Genomic DNA, 23,274 nt, shown 5'->3' with positions numbered 1-23,274 from the left:
CACCACTTTTGTATAAAGAAAATGCCTTGACACTGTATAACCAGGAGCAATTAGCATTTACTGATTATGTATAGAAAAATGCAAATTTAGAAAAAGACAATGTAATGTGAATGCTTAATGGCAATAACCAGCAAAATAATATTGCAATCGCTTATATAGCTGCAAACTCTAATATCACTACCATATGTGAATAGCCTCAGAACAGGGTCGGACTGTTGATGGCCAGGTGGCCCCGGGCACTTTAAGTTGGCCTGATTATGCCAATGCAGCCAACAGCTAGAAATGCGCAGCCACATGCTACTTTTATTCTGTCCATGCTGGAGCAGCAGATCGGGTGATCATGTAGGGATTTGCCCAGTTTGCTACATGGCTAGTCCAGGCTTGGCACAGAACAGTTAGGTAGAAGGGTTGACCTTGATGGTCTTTTTTTCAACCTTATGCACTATGTAACTATGTATGTAACATTTCAAATGGCCAAAGAGGGACACACTTGCTTTTACGGGCTGTGGTTAAAGGTATGGCTGGGGAGGGGCATCTATAGAGGCATTTAGAAGAAGAAGAATGTTTTTATTTAAATAAATTAACATAAAACAAATTTTGCTGTTTCTATACACGTTATTGTAACTTTTAGAGATCTAGAACACTGCGATACACTAAACATAACATAGAAAATAAGGACATCGGAGGAGGAAAGAGGGATGGGAGATTTTGGAACTTTCCCTTTTAATTAAGGACACTCGGGAGGTATGCTCCTGCTCTGGTACATTGTTTTAGGAATTGACAACAAACATAAGACCAGACCTTGGGAAGGCCTTTGTCTAGACTGCACTAGAGGACTCCACAGAAAGTCACTTAGTCTTTACTTTTCTAGAACAGCCTGCACTCAAGATGGCTGCCTTGTCACTTGTTTTTTTAAGCTCACTTCTGATTGGCACACTTTGATGCCTATTACAGGTTGATGGAGAACAGGTTACCTTACTAATTGTAGAGGAAAAACAGCACTGTTGTGGGTGAGCCCATCACCATGACAACTGGAGTTCTTGCGCTACAGCTGCATATGTTATAATTTTTATTTGGTATATTTTTTAACCGCTTAAAATACATTGCTATTGATTCAATATTCAGTGAGCAGTGAGTATAAATTGCTGAAATGTTTTATTTTATCGTGTGCAAAATCACAGATATGTATTTGTTAGCTTTATGGAAAGCATACCCAATAAGAATACAAACCATGGCTACTGACCAGAAAACATGCACAGCAACCATCTGTTCACCATTAGCAATATAACTTTTACCTATGTATTGAATGTGAACTCTTTTAAGTCTTCTCTTATGGAAAACATGACCTTGTGTGATTATTATTCTCTTGATTTCAAATATTTTCTTTGCCAAAAGGAACACATTTTTATGACTTACACTGATGGCATGTATAATCACTTTCTTTGAAGATTTCAGAAAGACACAACAAACAATAATTATTTTGCCAGAGGCATACGGCTGCATTTTTCATGGTGATAGGAAGATAAACCATCATTGCTTACATTACTGTTGACAATGAGTAAGAAACCATATAAAATGGTTGAAAATAGTTCTGAGAAAATTAATGGAACAGACATTCTGACTCCTGCAGCATGCAGCTAATATACCCAGTGAAATTTCTGAATGATCATTATCTTAAACATACATGTATGTGTTTCTCAATAACTATATAATGTGTGTGTTATTAGGCAACCCTATTTAACACTGCTATTAAACACAGGTGGTCCAATGTCATACTCAGGGCTGGACTGTGTATGTCTAAGCAACCATAGCACACCAAGGCCAGTGGCCTCCATAGACTTGCAACCCAAGATATGCGGCCACACGTTACGTTATAATTCACTGCACTTGGGAAAGCAAATTTGGTACATAAACCATTTTATTTTTTATTTATTATTTATTTATTTTATTTTTTTTCTAATTTTTTTTTATAATTTACCATTTACCATTTTATAAACACCTTTAATCTTAACTATGGCCATATAAGTTGATTATGTGGTCTTAGACCCTGGGACTGTGCAATAGCTGTTAAGTAGCCTTATGGTGAAATGAAATCTGGTCCTATCCCATACAGGTCTATACAGGAGCAAAATCAGGGATAGCATTTGCTTTATGGAATGAATCGGTATAATTTTTGTATGGGAATAGCACTATATTTATATTCATATATATTCTATTTAGTACTATATTTATATATTTATTTTTTTTTATTGACGCTCTAACAATCATGTGTATGTGCTGAATATTTAAATGATTTATTTTTGTTTGCGGTGATTCACACTGATGCTGTTCTCATATGATGTATTGAATACATGTATCAATTAATTTACCTATATTAATGTTTCTGTGAGTGCTAATTGGGGGGCTACTTTACAAGGGGTGGTGTTGTCCCTGATTTGATAAATTAATTTTTATAGCTCCAAGCATTTTGAATTAGGAAATGATGGTGCGTGTAATATATATGCGTGTGGATATATCTAGATGTAAATATTATAAAAGGAGGCATAAACACAGTAAGGGAGTACTTCTTATATTATTTAATGATATTCATAACTATAATAGATATCTGCTTCTATTAACATCAGATAACCCTAATATAAAAAGACAAGAACCAAGGCTGTTTGCCTACTTTTCCTTTATGACTTGCTCATGAAGAAATCATGTTTCTTCTCCCTAACCTAAAATCGAATCAGATACATATTTTCATTTTTATTCGCAATGAATCATTAAGAAATATATTGTTTTAATATGATAATACGTTTGAATATATGATTATACATTTTGGAACCAGCCTAGGATTCACCCTCTCCCTTGAGAAAATACACAATTTATTTTGTATTTCATTAGGCCCGGCAGCAATATCTGTTTACGGTGTACCCACAGATCCATTTTGTTTTGTAACAGATTGTGGATGAAAGGAAACCATTTATTTATTGTGGGTTTGGTATAATTACCAGTGCACTAATTATCCCAAATCACTGCAAGCTCAATGGATATAGAACTACAACAAAACAACATGGAAACTGATCTTTTTTTAACTACACATGTGCCTTATGTAGTTTGTATGAACAATAGATGTTGATAAGACGTCACGGTTCTAAAAAGCTTATTTTATTTTATTTGCAGTTTGATGGTGAGAACATGTATATGAGTATGACGGAACCAAACCAGGACTATGTGCCAGCAAGCCAGGTGGGTTAATTAATCTTCTATGTCTTGCTTCAAATTGTAATTAAACAATTTGAAAGAGCTGCAATGCAAATGAGTGGCACTATACATAACTGCCGCAATCAAGAATTGTCATAATTTATCAACAAAGTGTTTAAACCTTTTTTTCGCCATTTTATGAGATAGGACTGATGTATTAAAAAAAAAGAAAAGAAAAACATTGCTGAAAAATTATCTTGTTCTCTCTCCAACGTGTAAGCAGCTGTTTTGCCAGCATGATCCTGCCTAAACAGTTGTTGTTACCTTAAGGAATCAACCTCTTACAGGTGCTGCTTATTTGGATCTGTAACTGCAGACACGTTAATCATTTTAAGCTTACATGTCACAAAATGTTTTAATTAGAAGCTGGAAACAAGCTGAGTTTCAGCGCACATTTTATGGTTAAAGTTTTTAATGCGGAATTCACATTACTCAGAAACAAAGCAGCAGGGCCCAAATTACTAATTACACATTAACAAAATAATGGAGTTTAAGTGAGATCTGTGATGTTTTCCATAGAAAAAACAGGGTTTTTTTTCTCTATTTACAGTCTGTGGAGATTTAAAGGGCAAACAGTTTAGATAAGGGATTAATCGTATGGTTAATATTATTTAAAATGTACTTAGAATCTAAACATTTAGTGCAGCTGCATAGAACTTCCGTAGGGTTTTTTAAGAATAAATTAAGATTTAATAGTGTAATATAATCCGGTACTCACCCAATGACAAAATGTACAATGAAACAAGATGTATTGGTTTTAGTAGGTACTGACGAAAGTGAAATAGCATGACTTGCACTGCCATACTGTGACCTAAGTCAAATAGGTTAAGGACTAGGGTGCCAGGGCTGAGCGAAGCTGCAACTTCTGGGTTTTTGTGGCAAGGGCAGATTAACCCGTTAGGAGATTAGCCTTTCCGGTGTAGTTGGAGAGATGGGCTGGTTGAGGAGATTAGAGATATTCTTTGAAATGCATAACCTTATGTTTTTCCATGTCTAACTGTATGTATTACTTACTGGCCTTGAGCCTGACTCTTAAGATAATTAAAGACACATTGATTGTCTTTGTTTTTAAAAATATATTTATTTGTTTAACAAAAGATAGTATAGGTCATACCTAGATTGAATATATGCCAAGTAAGCTTACAGTTCTTAAAAATAACCCCCTAATGTTCCATATCACTCCATATGTGCTGTCTGACTTAATAGGGTGCACGTGGTGTGGCAATAGACACTATTACCTCATTTCTGCTCAAGCCATCCTATGATTAACAACAATCTCCGTTATAACATATCTCATTCAATACAATGTGACTATTGCTCCATTATGCACAAATATTTCAAGTATTGAGCCATACTAGTGGCTGACTGGAAATCTCTGTCACCTTATCTGTCGTTGACTACAACTCCACTAAGTTGCAGCCATTTGGCTGAATGTAGTGATAGTTGCATTCTATGCCATGAGTGGCCTATGTCTGACCTATGGGCCCTGTCCCACATTTAAGAGTAATGCTAGAATTATAGAGTACACTAGACAGATAGTGATGTAAAGCACCCAAGGCCATACTTATACCAAGGCGAACCAATAATTGGTTGGATGACATACTGAGTTATATAAAACCATTACCAGTTTTCCTGTAATACAGTAGAAACAAAATAATCATGTTAAATGATCCAACTACTTTTTGCCTTATAACTGTTATCTCGGTACAACTTTACAGCAAAAACAACTCTATGTTTATCAAGGGAAAGGAATTCAATAGAAAGTAATATGTTTTTCCCTAGATAAACTATTGTGACATTCTTTCATACTAATTATGCTCCAGGATTTCCTGTTATAAAAACATAAATGCGGAATATTGTGTTAACCTTTTGCAAAACTATAGTTTCATTTATAATTCCTATACTGCAGCCTTTATCTTCTCTTAATTCTGTATTTGTGTCGGCAATTACTAATGTTTTTATTTTATAATCTTGGTGTACTTTCATATTACTCACATGGCTGCAGCTATCTTACAGTTGTGGATGGCTGATAAGTAAAAAATGGAATTTGGAACTGGTGGCCACTGTTAACAAAACTGGAATTACACTTGTTATAGATCTCTCAAAATATGTAATGGACGAGCTTCTGGATGTCTGGACTGTTACTATAAATGATTCCCTTATTTTAGATAAATCCAAAGTATACATTGTCCTTCTTTTGATTACTATCAATATATTTTTAAATCTTCGTTATTTGGGGGTTGTGCCCATATGTCAAACTTTTACCAATTATAGGCCTTTTGGAACTTTAGCAAGGTTTTATATCAGCACGCATTCAATGTTGTTAGACATACCTGTGTCAGATGAACACTCTTCACACATCTTAGTAAGATGGACAATACTTTGTCAATGACCAAGGTCCCCTTTTCATTTCCATGCTTGTACATGTACACATAGATGCAAAGGCACATTCAAATATCCTCATTTCTCTATTTAGTGAGCAAAAACAAAACTACAGAATGAATCGACTTTTCCTGTATGGTCTGCTAAAGATTTGAACAAATGAGAGCATCTTTATTACCTTTTGAGCTTAATGTCAGCTTTGTTGTCATCAGAACAAAGAAAATTAAGGCAAATTTATCATATGTCCATCTAGATACATTTGTGCAAATGGATCAAAAATGATTTTTATTGTTTTATTTTTAGCGATTTTGGTCCATTCGTTTTCGGATAATGAATTTTGTTCCCTACACTTTTGGTTCAGATGAAATTCGGAGGGCTTTTTCCATTCAGAAACAAATTGGTTGTCACTCACCCTCACACTTTTTCACACTCTCTTATGCTCTCTTACACTCTCACAAAGTCTCTCATTCACTCTTTCTCACGCTTTTACCCGATGTCACCTCCAGCGACCTCCTCCATGTCCCTGTCTCATTTTTCACAGCTCCATTTTTTCTCTTGCCTATTTTTGTTCTGCTCTATTTTGTCTTTATCCGCTTCTCCCTGGTATAACCTCGGTTCACTAGGCCTCCTAAAGCTCTTCTGCAAAAAGGAGCCACGTGCACCCCCTCTCCCCCCGAATGGACAAACAAGGAGAGGCTGTTCCTATGGTGTTCGCTGTGGCTCCGCCTTTTGTGAAATCGCTCTAGGAAGCCTATTTAGCAGAGCTGATGCCATGAAAGCCTATTTAGCGGGAAAAGCGAACAAAGAAAGAAGACAGCGTTTCAGCACCTCTCTTTCTCAGTGAATCTTTATGTATTATTCTGGCCTCTCTGAGTACTTCTGCAAAAAAGCAGCCTCTTCCTGTTCCTCCAATTGTGCATAACTGCACCGGGAGGCCTGGTTATTGGAGCTGATACTGGGGAGAAGTAGACGAAGAAAGAAGTTAGAAGAACAAGAACAAGAAGAGGCAAAGCGGAGCTGCGGAAAAGCAGCCAGGGACGCACAAGCGATTGGTGAAGAAGGTAGTGAGATATTGAGAGAGTATGAGAGAGTGTGAGTGAAAAAGCAGCAAAATGCAAAAGCATTTCAGAGCTCTCTACTTTCTCTATAGTTTTGTTTGTTCCGTTGGGGTATTCAGATATCTTATGGGAGTCATGAGAGTGAAACCAGGGTAGATAATTTGGATCCATCAGTCCCAGAATATCATAGCGGCCAAACAACAATTAACTGGAAGGGCAGGCAATAAAAATGTGTTGGATTCCTCCACCCTTCCGCAGAGTTTCTACTTGGAACCTTCATTTTCAAGGCAAAACTGGAGCGAATCTATGGGCTGTCTACAGAAACATGATTGGTATCTTTGGCAATTGATACTGACTTTGGCAATGTTTCTAAAAATACTAGTTTTGCATTGACATTGATATAGATCTTTTTTTTCTCATTTTCATCATAAAGGACATTATTTTTTAGGAAAAGGAAATTTGATCAAAAAAGTTAAATGATTTAAACCTTTGCTAACTCCACATAGGTTAAAACACTGTAACAATATTTATTGCCTGCTCTGTATGCACTGTGAGTTGTTTATCACTACTTGTCCACAACTATGTTATCATTTTATGTTTATTTCTAACATATGTGCCTATTACATTTGCATACAATTATACAGTTTGAATAATAGCAGGATGAATTTGCATACATATGGTTCTTCTAAAAACCTGGCTTGCAGATAATAAAAAAAGAAATAAGAAATATGCAATAACTGATATGCAAATTATTATATATTGTTGCTATATTAACTTTACACTGCCTCAGTGGGCCTTGAAGGACACTCAAAAATCATTGAAGGGAAACATGCAAAAAGTCTTAATGAAGATTTTCTTTTCAACCCCCCCCCTTATTTTTAGGTACGTTAGGTTTAAATTCTGAATGCAGAATGTTGTTCCCAGGCCGAGACTGGCCATTTCGCACACTGGCTAAATGTGAGTGGCCAATAGGGCCACATACTTACTCCAGAGGTAGATTGAGTCTCCCAGTGAGAGGCTGCTGGCTGGGTATGTGTGGCTGTGCGCCATGATATCATAAAAACATAACAAGCGGTTGTGTGTATCCAGACGGCGGCCGCAAGTGCATAATTTGGCAGCCACTGCATTAAAGTGCTAGGGCTGCTTAATCATCCCCAATCCAGCCCTGGCTGTTTAACCAGTGACAATTGCATAGCTGCCAACAGAACAGTCCCGCCATCCAGGCAGTACATTTATGGCTATAAGCTCATATTCCGGGCAACCATTACACTATGACACCACCACATAATATGGGCATTGATTGACAGGTGCTGCAGCGTGCATCTGTGTAAATCCACTCGCTGGCCGCACCCTCCAACACATGAGCATAAAAACACAACCAAGTATATCCAGAAATTGTCCGAACTTATGTCACCAGACGGCCGCTGGCCTTAAAGTGCCAGGATGCCCCGTCATCGCCAGAGATCACAGCACGTATTAAGTCACAAAATATTTCTAGTAATTTTAATAGGAGGTGAAGAGTGAATTTAATTTAACAGTATATATGGAGCCATGTTTGTGTTTTATGCAATTATTTCCTTTAATCTTTTCACTACAGGCATTAGGGTTGTAAATAGGATTAAAAAAAGAAGCATGTGTATGCTTTGTTTTATGATTCTACTTCATTTATTAGAGAACTCTCTGTGACCTCTGTATTGCTTTGGATGTATGGCTATTTATATTACTACAAAGAAACAAACAACACTATTACATTTCTTCTTTAAAATATTTGTTAATAGTAAAATATTTTTTCAGATATGAGTCCAAAAACAGTGCAGACAATTTCATATGAGCATTAGATTAAAGAGTCCTGGTATCATCAGTTTACTGCCTTAAGGGTTTTGAAGTGCAAGAGCTAATTGAATTTGTTTGAAACACTGGAAACATGAACTTGGGGAATGAGTGTTATTATAAAACAGCTGCTACCTTCCAGAAAACCATGTTAAATTATTTTGAATAAAGGACTTAAAATTCATACATCTTGTATCTTTACGCTCTTGTAAATTATTATTTTTCTGTAATTATATACATAACACTGCATTTCCTGAATACTACATTTTACAGTTTTATGCACTAAATGAACAAAATGTGACACAAAATTCACTTTATTTGTATACCACATGGAATTTAATGTATTATCTCTCCTATATTGTTGAGTTGCTGATTTTTGTTTAAACAGCCTTCAAATGGTAACCCTGCCATCATGAAACATAGATCCGTGCTTCCATGAGGTTAACATTTAAATATCCCCAAAACAATTATGTTGACTGCCAAAGTAAACATGAGCTATAGGTAGATTTGATTATTGATTTTTATTATGCTAAAATCAGTGACGAGGATAGTGTAATTGTAAAGATAAAACCTTCTTATAGTATTTTTATACATATATTGTAGTCTTATTTCTCTCATAAATTAGGGTAAGTAAATGAGCAAGAGTGTCTATTGGAAATTAAATTACATTTTATATGAGTACCAGCTTCACAAATAAGCTATTACTTTCATGAAATAAACTTTTAGCTAAGTCGTATTTGAGAATGCTCTCCCATAATTATATTAAGTTATCATTTGGGGTCAGAAAATCTTCAAAACTACAATCCAACATCACCTATATTACCATAAGTTGTTTGGAAGGGTTTTAAGAAGAAAACCTCTACTCTCATCCAAAAACAAACTCAACCGTCTTCAGTTTGCCAGACACAACTAAAACTTAAAATAGGATCAGGTTCTCTATAGAGCTTTTTGGCAATAAACACTAGAGGTGGCTTTGGCATACATAGAGAGGTAGGCATATGGAAAAGTACCTCATGCCCACAGTTAAATGTGGTGGCTCTTTGTTTTGGGGCTGCTTTTCTGCCAGTGCACCTAGACATTTTGTTAGGATAAACAGCACAATGATCCAAAACATATATCAAAATTAATACAAACATGGTTTACTGACCATAAAATCAAGGTCCTACCATGGCCATCCCAGTCCCCTGACTTGAACCCCGTAGAAAACCTGTGGGATGAACTTTAGAGGAGAGCCCACCAGCATCAACCTTGAAATTCGAAGGATCTGGAGACATTCTGTATGGGGGAATGGTCTCAGATCCCTTGCTCATGTATTCTCCAACCTCATCAGGCATTATAGGAGAAGACTCAAAGCTGTTATCTTGGCCAAAGGAAGTAGTTTAAAGTATTTACTAAAAGGTTACTAACATACATATACTAACATACTTAAAAACACTAACAGCTGGAGCTGGTGCTGGGGGCCACTTAGGAATGAGGGAGCTGTAGGGGCCTCTCTTATGACAGTGGTACGGAGACTCTCTTTAGAACTAAACTACGTATTATGTTATTTGTGTCCTAGGAAGTTAAGATGGATGCTCACATGGTGTTTCTCTAATACGTGTATCTTACATTAATAATCTGTAACAATATTACATTGGTTCAATATTGTACTGTAATGTCAAATTTATTTGCCAAATTATAATTAAATAACAATTTTCTATGATACTTTTCACTTGACCATTGATTACAATAAGACTCCTTTACTCTTTTCCTGTAGGATGTGTCCTATAACAATGAAAAGGTATCATTAATGTAAACTGAAAAATTGGTTATCTACGCTAGGGTGACCACAGCAGGCATTTTGATCCGGGTACATATCATTTCCACATATTGCAGACCAGCAAGTATTAGAGCTGGATTGTAATTGCTGTTATCTAGCTGTTTCGGTTCCTACCCAAATTAACTTGTAAAATGTAATATTTTAATAAATAATCATCAGGCCGGAAGAACATGCCTGAAGCTTGAGTTTTATTAGATTATTCTTAATAAAAAAGTCAGAAATTTTGAATATCAAACATGATCAGGCTATCTATAAGCTAGAGTTGTTTACGTGGTGTATATCAGAGCTGTCACAATGTTAATCAAATTCTGCTTTGGAAATTTATCGCCAACTTGAAAGCATCAGAAAGTGTGATAGTGGTGATATTGGTTTGCATGGTCAATCGCCAGTTCATTTTAAGAATACCCAATAAATGTAGTAAAAACTGCATAGGTGCTTTGTTTTGTGTTTCAGTTCCTGAAAAATAATCTTTGTAGTGTTAAAATAGACAGTCACCCATATGAATATAACAATGTTGTTGCTGTTAAATGTCATTGTTTGTTGTGTCATCTTGTGAGCAGATAATTAGATGATATCCAGAAGGCAAATCCAGATCTGAAAATGTAATTATCTCTTTCTTGTCATAGTGAAAATTAATTTACATTCTCGGGTGAACCACTGTTTTAAATACTCATAATATTGTGCCAGACATTTTTATATGGGTTTAATTTATTTTGTATAGCCACCTTTGTGCCTATTTCCCTTTAGGCCTGGCTACCGGTATGCCACTAATTACACAGAACAGGCTTTACTTCTGTACTTACATAACTGCAATAAGGTCACGAGGGTATAATAAACTGATTGTTGTTTTATAATAACACAAAGAAATAATTACAGTTAATAGTTTATGTAGAACATCTGTATAAATATTGTATTAAGAAAAATATTCTCTATTGGAGTACCCTAAGGAATAGTGCTCAGATTAACCAGTTCTTTACCCAGAAGTTGAAAGTGGTTTGAAGAAAAAAATAAAAGGTCCTAAATATTATCCATCCCTTTTAGGAATTCACATTAACATGATATGTATTATTTTTTTGTCTACATAATGAAAATACAATTTTGAATTATATATAAAAAAGTTATACGTGTAACATGGGAAGATCTAAGATAATTTTTCTTTTATATAATTGTATTGCAAATGGACATAGAAAGAAATCATGCAATGAAGGCGCATTCAAGAGTGGACAATTGAAAAATGCAGAATGGAAAACCAAAAAAAGATACACATACAAATAATAGTAAAATGGAATTGCTTTGATTATCTGCCTGCTATATGTCATTCTTACAAATTGTTTTCATGGTCAGACAAAGCTATTTGTGTCCTTAAAATTGTCTATACTCAAGAACTGAATAGGTTAACTTTTAAACCAGACCACAGCTCTGGGACATACATAGAAAATTGCTAAGTAGTAACATATGGCTCACTACTGTTTCTGTGATGTAGCTGCAAGCAAATAACAAAATACTACTTTTGAAATGATTTTTACAGAAACCCAGCTTTGGATTTATGCCATAAATCCAAACATACAGTGAAAATTAATGATGTTTTTTGAAACAATCCCAGAGGTCTGTTTGGCACCACAGTCTGATGGGGCATTGGTTATGTTGGCTGTTGCTGACTTCTTCTTACATATTTATTTATCTTGGTCATCTAATCAATATGCAAGTGGTTAAGGTTGATTATCAAAGCAGTGTTAACTTATTTAGGCTACCCAGTTTTAACAACTTGAAGAAACAAAAACCTAACGTTCCAAATGATATTGATTGCAATGAAAAATGACCATGGGATAGTAATTTAAGGACATTTTTAGATAAGTGTGTGAATTTAAACATACATAGGATAGACATAAAACTATCTAGGATATAAGATGAGTCCAAGGACCAATTAAAGTTTGAGTTTTTACATCAGGAGAAATGGCTACACTAGATTTGTCGATCATCAAATTCTATGTTTCTTTATATGAACTATATTTTCCCCTAAATAAAGCACTTTCTACATAATAGTACGTATTGTAGTGTCTTAAACATGTTTTAAATGTTTCGGATCACGCTGTAAAATTATAGTATCATTATTGGCATATGGTGCTATAAAATCTAATCAATGGTATAAAAATTTATGAATTTTGTGATATTTACAATGAATGCATGTTAAGAAGCAGCCCTCATAGCGCATTATGAAACCTATTGGCATTCTCTGACATGTTTTTGTCAGATGTTAAAAACCTGCCTGTGGAAACATCCCAGATGCAGAATAATGCCCCCTCTGCTCTCCATAAGCAGAGAGGCTCAATGCAAACAATCACTTCGCAGGAATCGGCTATGACTGAAATCAGTGGGACCACCAAAAGTGTATATGATGTTAGATGGAGGTGAGCAGGTCAGGACTGGGGATGACTAGGTAGTCCTGGCAGCTGGCGCCAAATTATGTTCAGTGCAGCTGCTTGTTTGATACACATAGCTGCACGTTACTTCCTTATACTCACACAGTTTGCAGTGGGCCAAACACTGGAAGACCAAATCTGCTGCTGGATATGCAGTGTGTGCCAGATGTCCAGGGGCGGGCTGGGCCGGGGGGCAGGGGGGCAATTGCCCCCCAGGCCGCCCTAAATCCGGGCCGGTGGGCAGGACGGACGACCGGCAGACGAGCATTCAATGCGGCTGCGGCCGCAAAGTTAAAAACTAAGCGACCGCGAGCAGGATTGAATGCGGCAGTCATGCGTACCTGGCGGGCGGGGGAGGGGGGCGGCCCGCCCTGGCTGCCGCTCATCTGAGGGGTGCCACCATGCCGGCACGCCTCCAGAAACGATGCGCGCGGCAACTGTGGCTGTGCGCCGGGACTTGATGTGAAATCCCGGCGCACAACACTGAAGCCACGCCCACCGTCTTCCGCGCTCAGTACACCGGAAGGACAGGAAGAAGAAGAAGTAGAAGAAGAAGAAGAGGAGGAGGAGGAAAAGTGAGAGTGAAAGAAGAAAAGGTAGGAGAGAGTGGATTAGTAAGTGTGTGAGAGTGATGGGTGTTATGCTGAATGTAAGTGTGTGAGAGTGATGGGTGTTATGCTGAATGTAAGTGTGTGAGAGTGATGGGTGTTATGCTGAATGTTTGTGAATGAGGGTTCCAGATAGCATGGATGTGTACGTGTTGGGGGATAGCTTGGCATAGGGAGTCCGTAATCACATTCCTTTCATGCCCAGATTCCAGCATGTAGTGGCTGCCTAGGCATGATAGGAGTGTGATTGCTGTTATAAATTATTTTTTGGTCCAACTTCGGTGTGTTAACACTTTTATTGGACAGAATAATTCAATGACAGTATTAATATATATATATATATATATATATATATTTGCAAACAGCAATCACACTCCTATCATGCTAAGTCAGCCAGCACATGCTAGAACCTGGGCATGATAGGATTGTGATTGTTGTTATATATGTGTGTATGTGTATGTATATATATATATATATATATATATATATATATATGTTAATATTGTTGTTGATTTTTTTGTCTAATTTTGGTGTTACTTTTAATAAAGTATTTTAAAGTGAATGCTGAATTTTTAGTTTCAGTCCAGAATTTTCATTTCGGTGCATCCCTACTATATACTATGCCAGTCACTAAAGTGGTAAGCCTACACCACATCAATGTTTGGCTTAGTATATAGTGATAGGGGTTGTCAGTGTCTGGCTCAATCTATAGGCACACATTGACGGTGGTACCGCGTAATCCCTAAGCATATAATGATAACAAATATGCTGTACCCCTGTCAATGTTTGCCTAACCATAGAAACTATGCAGTTTTAAAGTGTGTGGGGGGGGTGCCACATACAGGGTCTGCCACAGGTGCCAAATACTCTAGGTACGCCCCTGCATCATGCGGCAGTCAGACCCAACGGCCATTCCTCAGCTCCTCTTCCCACGTCTTAAAAGGGGTGTGATGAAGAGCTGAGGCATGCGGTGCGTGCACGCCGGCCACTTTAATTTCATTAGGCGCTGGTGGAGTGACTGCCGCACGACGGCCGCTTTCAATGTCGATCGCAGTCGCTTTGATGGTGCAATGGGCCAGTTGACTAGACTTGCCCCCCAGGCCTTAGGCTGCCAGCCCTCCCCTGCAGATGTCCACTCCGGGCCTGGTAGTGAGTACCTCACACTTCTACAGTCCTGCATTCGGCCAAATGCATCTCCTGCAAGAGGCCAGGGAAATATGGCAAATGTATAGAAATTATTTTTAAACATTCCCCTTATGCACTTGGATGTTAAAAAAGGTATTTATAAGGTAATACTCAACTATCATATACATTACATACATATGATGACTGGAGGGTTTAAAAACGTCTTCCACTGGGTTTATCTTTTCCCTTGTGAATCCTAAAAGCAGAGTGAAGAGACTTGGGGCATTATGCACTTGTTATCTAGGTAACGGTTACCTTTGGAAACATACATTAACTTGTTTCTGTATGACACTTTTTTTTTGTAATTAAGCATATCCTCAATTAAAAATATTTAACACTGAGAACTCTGTAGCCCTCTGCTAGGCCAAATATTATGTTGTAGCCCAGCATAGAAAAAACACAAATAAAACATTTGTATAGATTATAGGTTGCAGTCCCTTAATATTGTAATAGACTATATATGTTTATTTTTTTTATTACTGGCATTTAAAATAAGCTGCTCATTCTTCGTTTTCCAAATAATGATGTAAAAAAAATATACTTCTTTATTTTATACTTGTATAAACAATCTAGCCCTCTTCTAGCTCTGTATCACTATGTCTAAACATGTCTTAATCTTATTGTCAAATTGTATAATTTCAATTTTAATACTATTGTTAATTTCCAGCGCTCTCTTATTGTAATAGGAATCTGCTGGTGCACTATAATAAATGTAGTGTAGTGGGAATCTGTCAAATAGTAGATCACAGAGTGAAAAAGTGATTTTGTGCTACCCTATTTAATTTATTTTTAGATAAATTCCATCTGATTTGAAGATTTTCCTGAATAAACACGTCAACGTGTCTGGAATACTAAATATATACTAAAGATTTCCAAATATATTTTGGGTTACTTCCATTTTTTCCAATATAGTGGCAGTAGAGGTAAACAAGATGGTGGTAGTTGGAAATAAGCCACGCCAGATCCCTACATAGCTGTGCCATAGAGAAATTATAACTGCTTCTCTTGGGTCTTTTACAATGTTAGTGACAACCCTAGATTATGCGGTTTTATCTGAAATTAGTACAGTGTGACAGCAAACAGACTGCATGGGAGCAAGGAATATATTTTCAATATACATATTAAGATTACCATACAGGGGATTTTAATATAAAAAATATTACTAGGTAAATAGCCACAAAATGGATTACATTGTATAATTATTGGTGTATTCACAAGATGATCAAATTGTGGACATTTTACATTCATAGATATTAAAAAATACAAGAGCTGACAATACCTTCTTGGGACCTGCATAACCAACATTACACAATATGAGTTACTACCCCAAACCTTAAATATTCTCAAAACTGTGCATGTTTAATAATTTATATAAAAAAAGTCTAATTAGTGTGGCTAGTAACATATTTTCCCATGTCAATGAAAAGTATATGTCAAATAAATTTTAAATTAAGCCATGTCTATTATAGACAGATACCATTCCGTGATAAGAGAGATGCTTTGATTGACCGAACAAAATCTTGTGATTTTAAACTAGTAACTAAAACCAGTTTCAGTGCAAGATTGTAATGATTACAGTATACTCTCCCAGAGGTATTCATTATAGGCTAAAATGCTCTTGCTGCCTTGCATAGAAGCTGGTTTTTCAATGGAAAATAAAGGGCTACAAAAATAGGTCATCTAATTAAGTTAAACTACTCTAGCATTTGGCTTGACATCTTCATTATTCAAAATTAAAAAGATACTTCACGTAAGCACACAACCTACTATTGTTTATATTCGTTCTTGCTTGGGAGTCATATTTTATTGCAGTATTTTTGTCATATATTAACGCACACATAATTGTTCTTTGTTTCCAGAGAGCAGTGTTGGAGAACTTTAGCCCATGGGATTAAACCGGAAAATGCAACCTTTGTGTGAATTTACTTTAAATACACAATATATTTATTTTTTAAATCATGTAAACCGATTTTTTTATTTATAATGTCAATTCTCTTTTAATAATGAAAGCATTTGCAGTATATAATTAAGTGAATATCAGACTAGATTGAAGGCTATGCACCTGCTTTATTAGGATAAGGACAAGTGGATTTTATTTGTGTTTATTTTATGACTTTTTAGTACCTATAATTAGTTGTAGAATTATTCATAGTGTTCTTTGAATGTGCTCCAAATACTCATCATCCATTGTAGTTGTCAAGTAAGTGAGGGTTATTAACAACACACTGTATATGGACAAACACAGGAATTTGGACATTAACAAAAAATTATATTATAAATGCAACCTTTACTTTGTAATGCAAAATGTAGTTATTGTAATTAATAATTATATTCATATAGCCTTATTATAAGGAAATAAAATCTTGGGTTAGGGTACCAATGATGCTTTTATTATTCTTGTATATTCCTAATCTACTATTAATCCATATGCAAAATTGGAAGGTGTGTGAAATTAGTAAAGGCTTTAATGGTTCTGTATATATATCCCTTAGATATCTTATTCGGTCACCTTAATGCATAAGAACTGAAATGTAAACAGAGCAGAAAAGGCCACTTATGTAAGCTTTCCTGTAAGGATTTTAGGTTTTGTTAACATTAATGCTAAAAATTTTACTATTCATATATAATTTAATTTTTTTAAAATACACATATATCATGCCCTAGTATAGTATTATGAGATATGTTTTATTTCTAAATTCTCTGTTATTGTAGCTTAACAGTTGTCTCTGTTCTTCAGTACATTAAGATGTAATTTTACTATCATATTACATTTCCTAGAAAGCTAATCATATACGAGACATATGAAAACAATATTGAGGTCTACAAATAGATGCATACAAAAACCACTTGGCCCATTATCCTATCTGTAAAAAAACCTCAGAGCTGTTAATATCCTTGGCTCTATTTCGTATTTGAATTTCTGCCAAACAGAAGTAGTGATGATACATATACCACTGAATATAAGTATTGATGTCTGGTGTCTCTCATTTAATGCTACTCGTGTTCTACTTTCTTTCCTCCATTCAGCTGTTAGACTGAGCTAGGTCCTAACTGGTAATGTCCCCCTCCATTGATTTACAGTACCAAATATCTGTCCTAATATTTGTGACCTTTTTAGGTTTCTTCATTCTTACTTCCTTGTTAATAATTAATAAATAGTAATATGAAAAAACTGAGTACAAGAATGATGGTAATGAGTGACAAACATTTAAAGGGGGATTGCTAAATTCTACTCTCGTACACCAAAGATAGGGTCCAGGTAGGCTCCAAGAAGTGTGGTCTTCATTGAGGCATCATGGGAGATAAAACATATTTGAATATCAGTACAAGGGTGGATCCAGGGGGCAACGGGGCAATTGAACCCACCAAGAAAGATAGCAGCAAGCTCTGGTCGTAGGCATAATGAGTAAGTCCTGGTTTATCTCTTTATGCCCCTCATTTTGAGTAACATTGTGTTGTGTGGCCTCATGGTAGTAGCACAGCAGTTCACACAGGCTGAGGGTTAACCATGGTAAGTGAGAGTGCCTGGTTGTGTTAGTGTGAGTGTCTGGATGGGTGTTTTAGTGTGAGTGTTTGCATGAGTGTGTTAGTATGAGTTTCTGTGTGAGTGTCAGGGTATGTGCATTAGTGTGAGTGTCAAGGTGTTTGTTAGTGTGGATGTCTGTGTGCATGTGTGTTAGTGTGAATGTTTGTCTTAGTGTGTCTGGGTGTTAGTATGTTAGTGTCTGATTGAGTTACAGTATGTGTTATTGTGAGTGCCCCTCTCGAAATCAGGCTCTGGATCCACCCTTGTGTCTTGATATGTGTGTGTGGGTATGTTAGTATGGGTGACTGTGTGCATGTGTTATTGTGTCTGGTTGTGTTAGTTTGAGTGTCTGGGTGTTGGTGTGTGTTATTGTCTGATTGAGTTAGTGTATGTGTTATTGTGAGTGGCCCTCTCAAAATCAGGCTCTGGATCCACCCTTGTATCTGTTCACCCTTGGTGAATGGCAGAACTGGAAACATATGAATAATGACATGATTACTAGACGGTTTTCAGTACTAGCTTCACTTTTTTTAATCTCAGATGTAACACTTCCTCTTTAGTATTTGAAAAGCTTTATGAGATTTATTTTGCAGGTTCACTTCTATGTGTGCTCTTTGATGTATTTTTCATCAGAGTTTAGCTAAAAAACACTCTACTAAATATTACATAAAATTGTTAATAGGACCTGACTCATGAATAATTTTTGTAAACTGTTCATCCCTCATCACAGATTGGCATTACTGGGAAAATCACTGTTCATGTCTGTGTTTAATTGACCAGGCTTGCCTTAAACCAAAAGAGCCAGCATGTGACATTTGCAACTTACTTTTGTCTAAGCTAGTTGATTCAGCCAAAATCAGGGTATCTGTGGTTGTAATATTGTAAGACAGTATTTACAATCAGGAGTGCTTCTAGTTTTGTAGGGGCCCTTTCTGTAATGCAAGTTATGAAAAAAATAATTAGGCATTAACAGAGTACAATACATATAATCACAAAATTGTTTTAAAAAAAATATACGTTAGAGTGATAGATTTTAGATTTGGATTATTTCACAACCTTTGAAGAAGCCCTTTAGACTAGGGGTTCTTTAAGAAGCATCTTAACCTGTTTATAAGGTAGCACAACACCTGATTTGCAATGTTGGGTGAATGTATGTTGGTGAAAAAACCTGGTAAGGTTATGAGTCCTACTAAATACATTTTGGCTTTTGTTGGATTCTTATTGTACATCATCTGTATACAATAAGAAACTGATGAGAAACATAAAAAATGTTTTAAAAGATCAGATGGTTTCGATAACTGTGACTTGATAAATTATACTGCTGAGTGCTTTTAAATGAAGATGATCTATTAGCGTTTTTGAACATTTGAAGACAAAAAGTTGTTTTCAGGATCATTGACTTAAACATATCAATGGCACTGTTGGACAATTCTTGCTGAGAGTTGAAATGATTTATGTAATGGACTCCAGGTTTCCAAAGCAATACATTATGTTCTGAAACTATTGAGACTAAGTCATGCTGAGACAAAAGAAACTGAAACACTTGATTCTGAACATACTACATTCAGAAATTAAAGATAAGTTTCATCCTATTTTAGTGTCCTCTGTGAAATACATTTATCATAATATAAGAGTGAGTAAAATATGAATTTAGTGAGCTCTGTGCTATATATTGCATATTACAACTGTTTAATGTAATAATGTTTGCTAGGGAAGACTTAAATGCAGTCAGAATACACTGGCCATAAATAAAACTTAAGCCTTATTCTATTTACAACTAAATTTCATGAACCAAGGGAAAAGCCATCATTATGTTAACAGAACACTGGTGATCGTTACTTTGTTGGGCAAATGAGTAACACAAAGAAGACTATGTTAATTTAGTAAGATTGCATTTATCAAAATAACTACGCTAAAGTGTTAATTGAGTTCAACGTTCTAATGTGCTTTAACGCGGCAGTATTTTTACGCACCATGGAATTTGTAAAACATTTCAGTTTTAAAGGGATGTGTTAATGAGGCTTATTAAATCAATTCTATTAAGTGCAATTAGAAAAGACTGTGAAATAGGACCCATAGGGGGAAAATGTTTCCAGTATCAAGAATGCAGTGTAAAACACCGAAATATATACTATATGGACAAAAGTATTGGGACACCTGACCATTACACAAACAGGGACTTTTATAACAATGCATTCTAAATACATAGACATTAATGTGTAGCTGGTCCCCCCTTTGCAGCTATAACTCTTCTGGGAAGGCTTTCCACAAGATTTTGTATTGTTTCTGTGGGACTTTTTGCCATTTATACAGTAGAGCATTTGTGAGGTCAGGCACTGATGTTGGATGAGAAGGCCTGGCTCGCAATCTCCATTCTAGTTCATCCCAAAGGTGCTCAAAAGGGTTGAGGTTAGGGTCAACCACATGTGCAGGCTAATCAAGTTCTTCCACACCAAATTCCTTTCCAAGCATTGTCCAAAATGTCTTGGTATGCTGAAGGGGACATACCAAGACATTCCCTTATTTTAATAGTTTTGGAAATTTGGAACTATAAGGAGACAAGACTAAATGATAGAATGCAGTACAAAGTATATTTATACATTGGAAATATGTAGATTGAAATAAGCCGTTTTTTTTAATTCATTTAGATTTTTGACCACTTGACAACTATTTTTATTTCTAGTAAAATAATAATTGCCACTGTCATATTTCATACAATGACAGAAGTGAAGCAAAAGCAATCTCAAATCAGAACAGAACACTAAGCCTCAAGTCAGTAATTGCCTTTTTTGTTTGACTGTGCAGCTTTCATCAGCAATATATCCTCAAATGTATATTTTTCTATGTATTTAATTAAACGTAATGTATCTGAAGACTGAATATCAGATGTGCTTCTGTATTGTTAGTATTTCTACTTTACTTAAGCTGCTTTTAACTGAGACCTTTGATCTCATCTGTTGGCAATCAGGTAAAAGCACTTTTTTGATCAAATGTTGATTTTATATAAATTACATTTGTTTTTACCAGACTTGATGAGAAGCATATTCAACAACAACGAGACTCTTGAAAAATCTTAATGGGGCCCTAGGAATTTATTAAATGATTTTTGATTCTTGAGAAAACTGCATGTAATGGAAATTCTACGAATGCCAGGCTTTCTTATGCCTTTGGGGAAATAATGTTCCAAACACAGCAGTAAAAAAAGCAGCATTTTAATGTATTAGGTTTCAAAATGTGCTTTTAGTGAATAAAAATGATTTTGCTTGAATTACTTCTTCTATTTGTGTTTATGGCAATACATTTATATATGTTTTCTTTCTACAGTCATATACTGGACCCAGCTTAGAAAATGAAGATTTTAATATCCCACCAATAACTCCTCCATCACTGCCAGACCATGCACTGGTGCCGTTATCGGAGACAGAGTCTGGATACACCTCTCTCTGTCACCCAATGAATCAAAATGGCCTGCTCTCATTTCATCCCCAGAATATGGAATTACCTGCAATTACTGTATCAAACATGCTGAGTCAAGATGGGACCCTGCTGTCTAACTCCATTTCAGTGGTATGGTGATTACTTTTTAACGTACTGTGTGAAATATGTCAAAACATGGTAATATGTTGCATCTTCAATTGACATATTTTTTAAAAATATATTGGAAATATGTCCTCATTTTATTTAAAAATGTTGGATTCTAAGTGTAGGTGGTACAATAAAATTACAAAAATAATTATCACAACTACATCATTAAAGGAACATTTTAAGTTTTAATAATACAATACATAGTAAGGAGGGGAGCCAGAAAAGGTAGGGCATAAGCGGGGACAAAGGCCAGACCTACCTGCTGCTAGTAGTGGGTGTAAAATGTAAGATCCCTGCATCGGAATAAAAGGGTGGAAGATGGAAGTCAATGCTTCTTGATGTTTGTAGCTTAAAATTGGATCATGCTTCTTCTCTAAAACCACGACAAACATCTAGCTTGAGCCTGTACCAGTTCATAAATCCCAATGTATAGTTTAGTATGTATTAGACATTGGGAGATTTTCAGGAATGCTCCTAGGACACCAGCCCTTGATATCTCAAGGCTCAAAGCCACTTTAGATTCAACAAACGTTGTAAAATACTGGGGTGTGGGCTTCTATTATTATTATTATCTTTTATTTAGATAGCGCCAACAGTTTACGCAGCGCTTAATCTGGACCCTGAAATATACTGCACAAAAACTCCTTCAGCTAAACCTCACACACCCTTACAATCTTTGTTTTCAAATACAGTTAATCCTTAAAATAATACTTACATATGTTTTATATTAAACATATATTAAAAAGTATTTCAATTTTGTAATATATTGATAAGGAACACAAAACAATGATTTAATTGCTCTGTTTTCCTCCTGACGTCGCTGTTTTTCTTTTGTACTTCCACTTCATTGTTTTGAAACACATATATATATATTGTGCACAGGGACTATAAAAGACAGAGATTTTTTTTCTTGGGCCTTTGGGGAGTATAGTGAATCAACAAATGGAGATTTATTAAAGTTACATGCATTTCTAATACAGTATGTTGCTATTACAGAAAGCGCCAGTAGCATATTGAATGATGCACCTTTCAAAGCTCAGCAGAAAATTTCATTATAAACAATTTGATTACTGGTTTCTGGAGAGATATTTCCAAAATATTGTGGCATTTCGCTCGTGTAATGCATAAAACATAACAGTGGACGCGGCTGCAAGTCCTTTTAGGACAGAAAAGAATAAATGATGTCAGCTCTAATTACTTCAATATCAAATAATGCAAGCATTAGTCTGAAATGAAATGGATGTCAGATTGTATAAAGAGAAATGCTTTTAAACAATGTGACAGGGGAATAAAGGCAAGGAATAATTAGATATTCTTTGCACAATTTATCATAGCTTTATCAGTCAAGTTCTTTATTTTGGGAATGATTTCATTCTATTGAGTAGTTTTTATACAAAATCTATCTGATTTGACATCTAAAGCATAAATAGTAGTTCCGCAACAATGTCAATGTTGTAGTTTCCATTGTTTTCTTCAGTTAATGTTTCACTAACCCACACTTCTTGTAAAAATGTTTGCTGTGGTTCGTGCCTGAACTAAAAGAGGGAGTTGGTGAAGAGAGTGGGGGTTTAATGCTATATGGAAAAAAGCATATAGGAAAAAATCATTTACTACA

The 23,274-nt window shown here is 35.7% G+C and overlaps 1 protein-coding gene across 1 annotated transcript in view; it reads left to right on the top strand.

Annotated features, from left to right (window-relative positions):
* Positions 1-23,274, top strand: part of LOC149305428 (thymocyte selection-associated high mobility group box protein TOX-like) — a 122,367-nt gene that overhangs the window by 60,515 nt on the left and 38,578 nt on the right. The window contains exons 2-3 of the mRNA XM_089477431.1: positions 3,166-3,231; positions 21,399-21,641. Of these exons, the coding sequence (XP_089333557.1) occupies positions 3,166-3,231; positions 21,399-21,641 (309 nt within the window). The remainder of the gene's footprint in view (positions 1-3,165; positions 3,232-21,398; positions 21,642-23,274) is intronic.

The sequence above is a fragment of the Sceloporus occidentalis genome, unplaced genomic scaffold (assembly GCF_023333645.1).
Source record: "Sceloporus occidentalis isolate IW3139 unplaced genomic scaffold, rSceOcc1.0.p SCAF_11, whole genome shotgun sequence".
Taxonomy (NCBI): Eukaryota; Metazoa; Chordata; class Lepidosauria; order Squamata; family Phrynosomatidae; genus Sceloporus; species Sceloporus occidentalis.
This window is presented reverse-complemented; position numbering and strand designations above follow the sequence as displayed.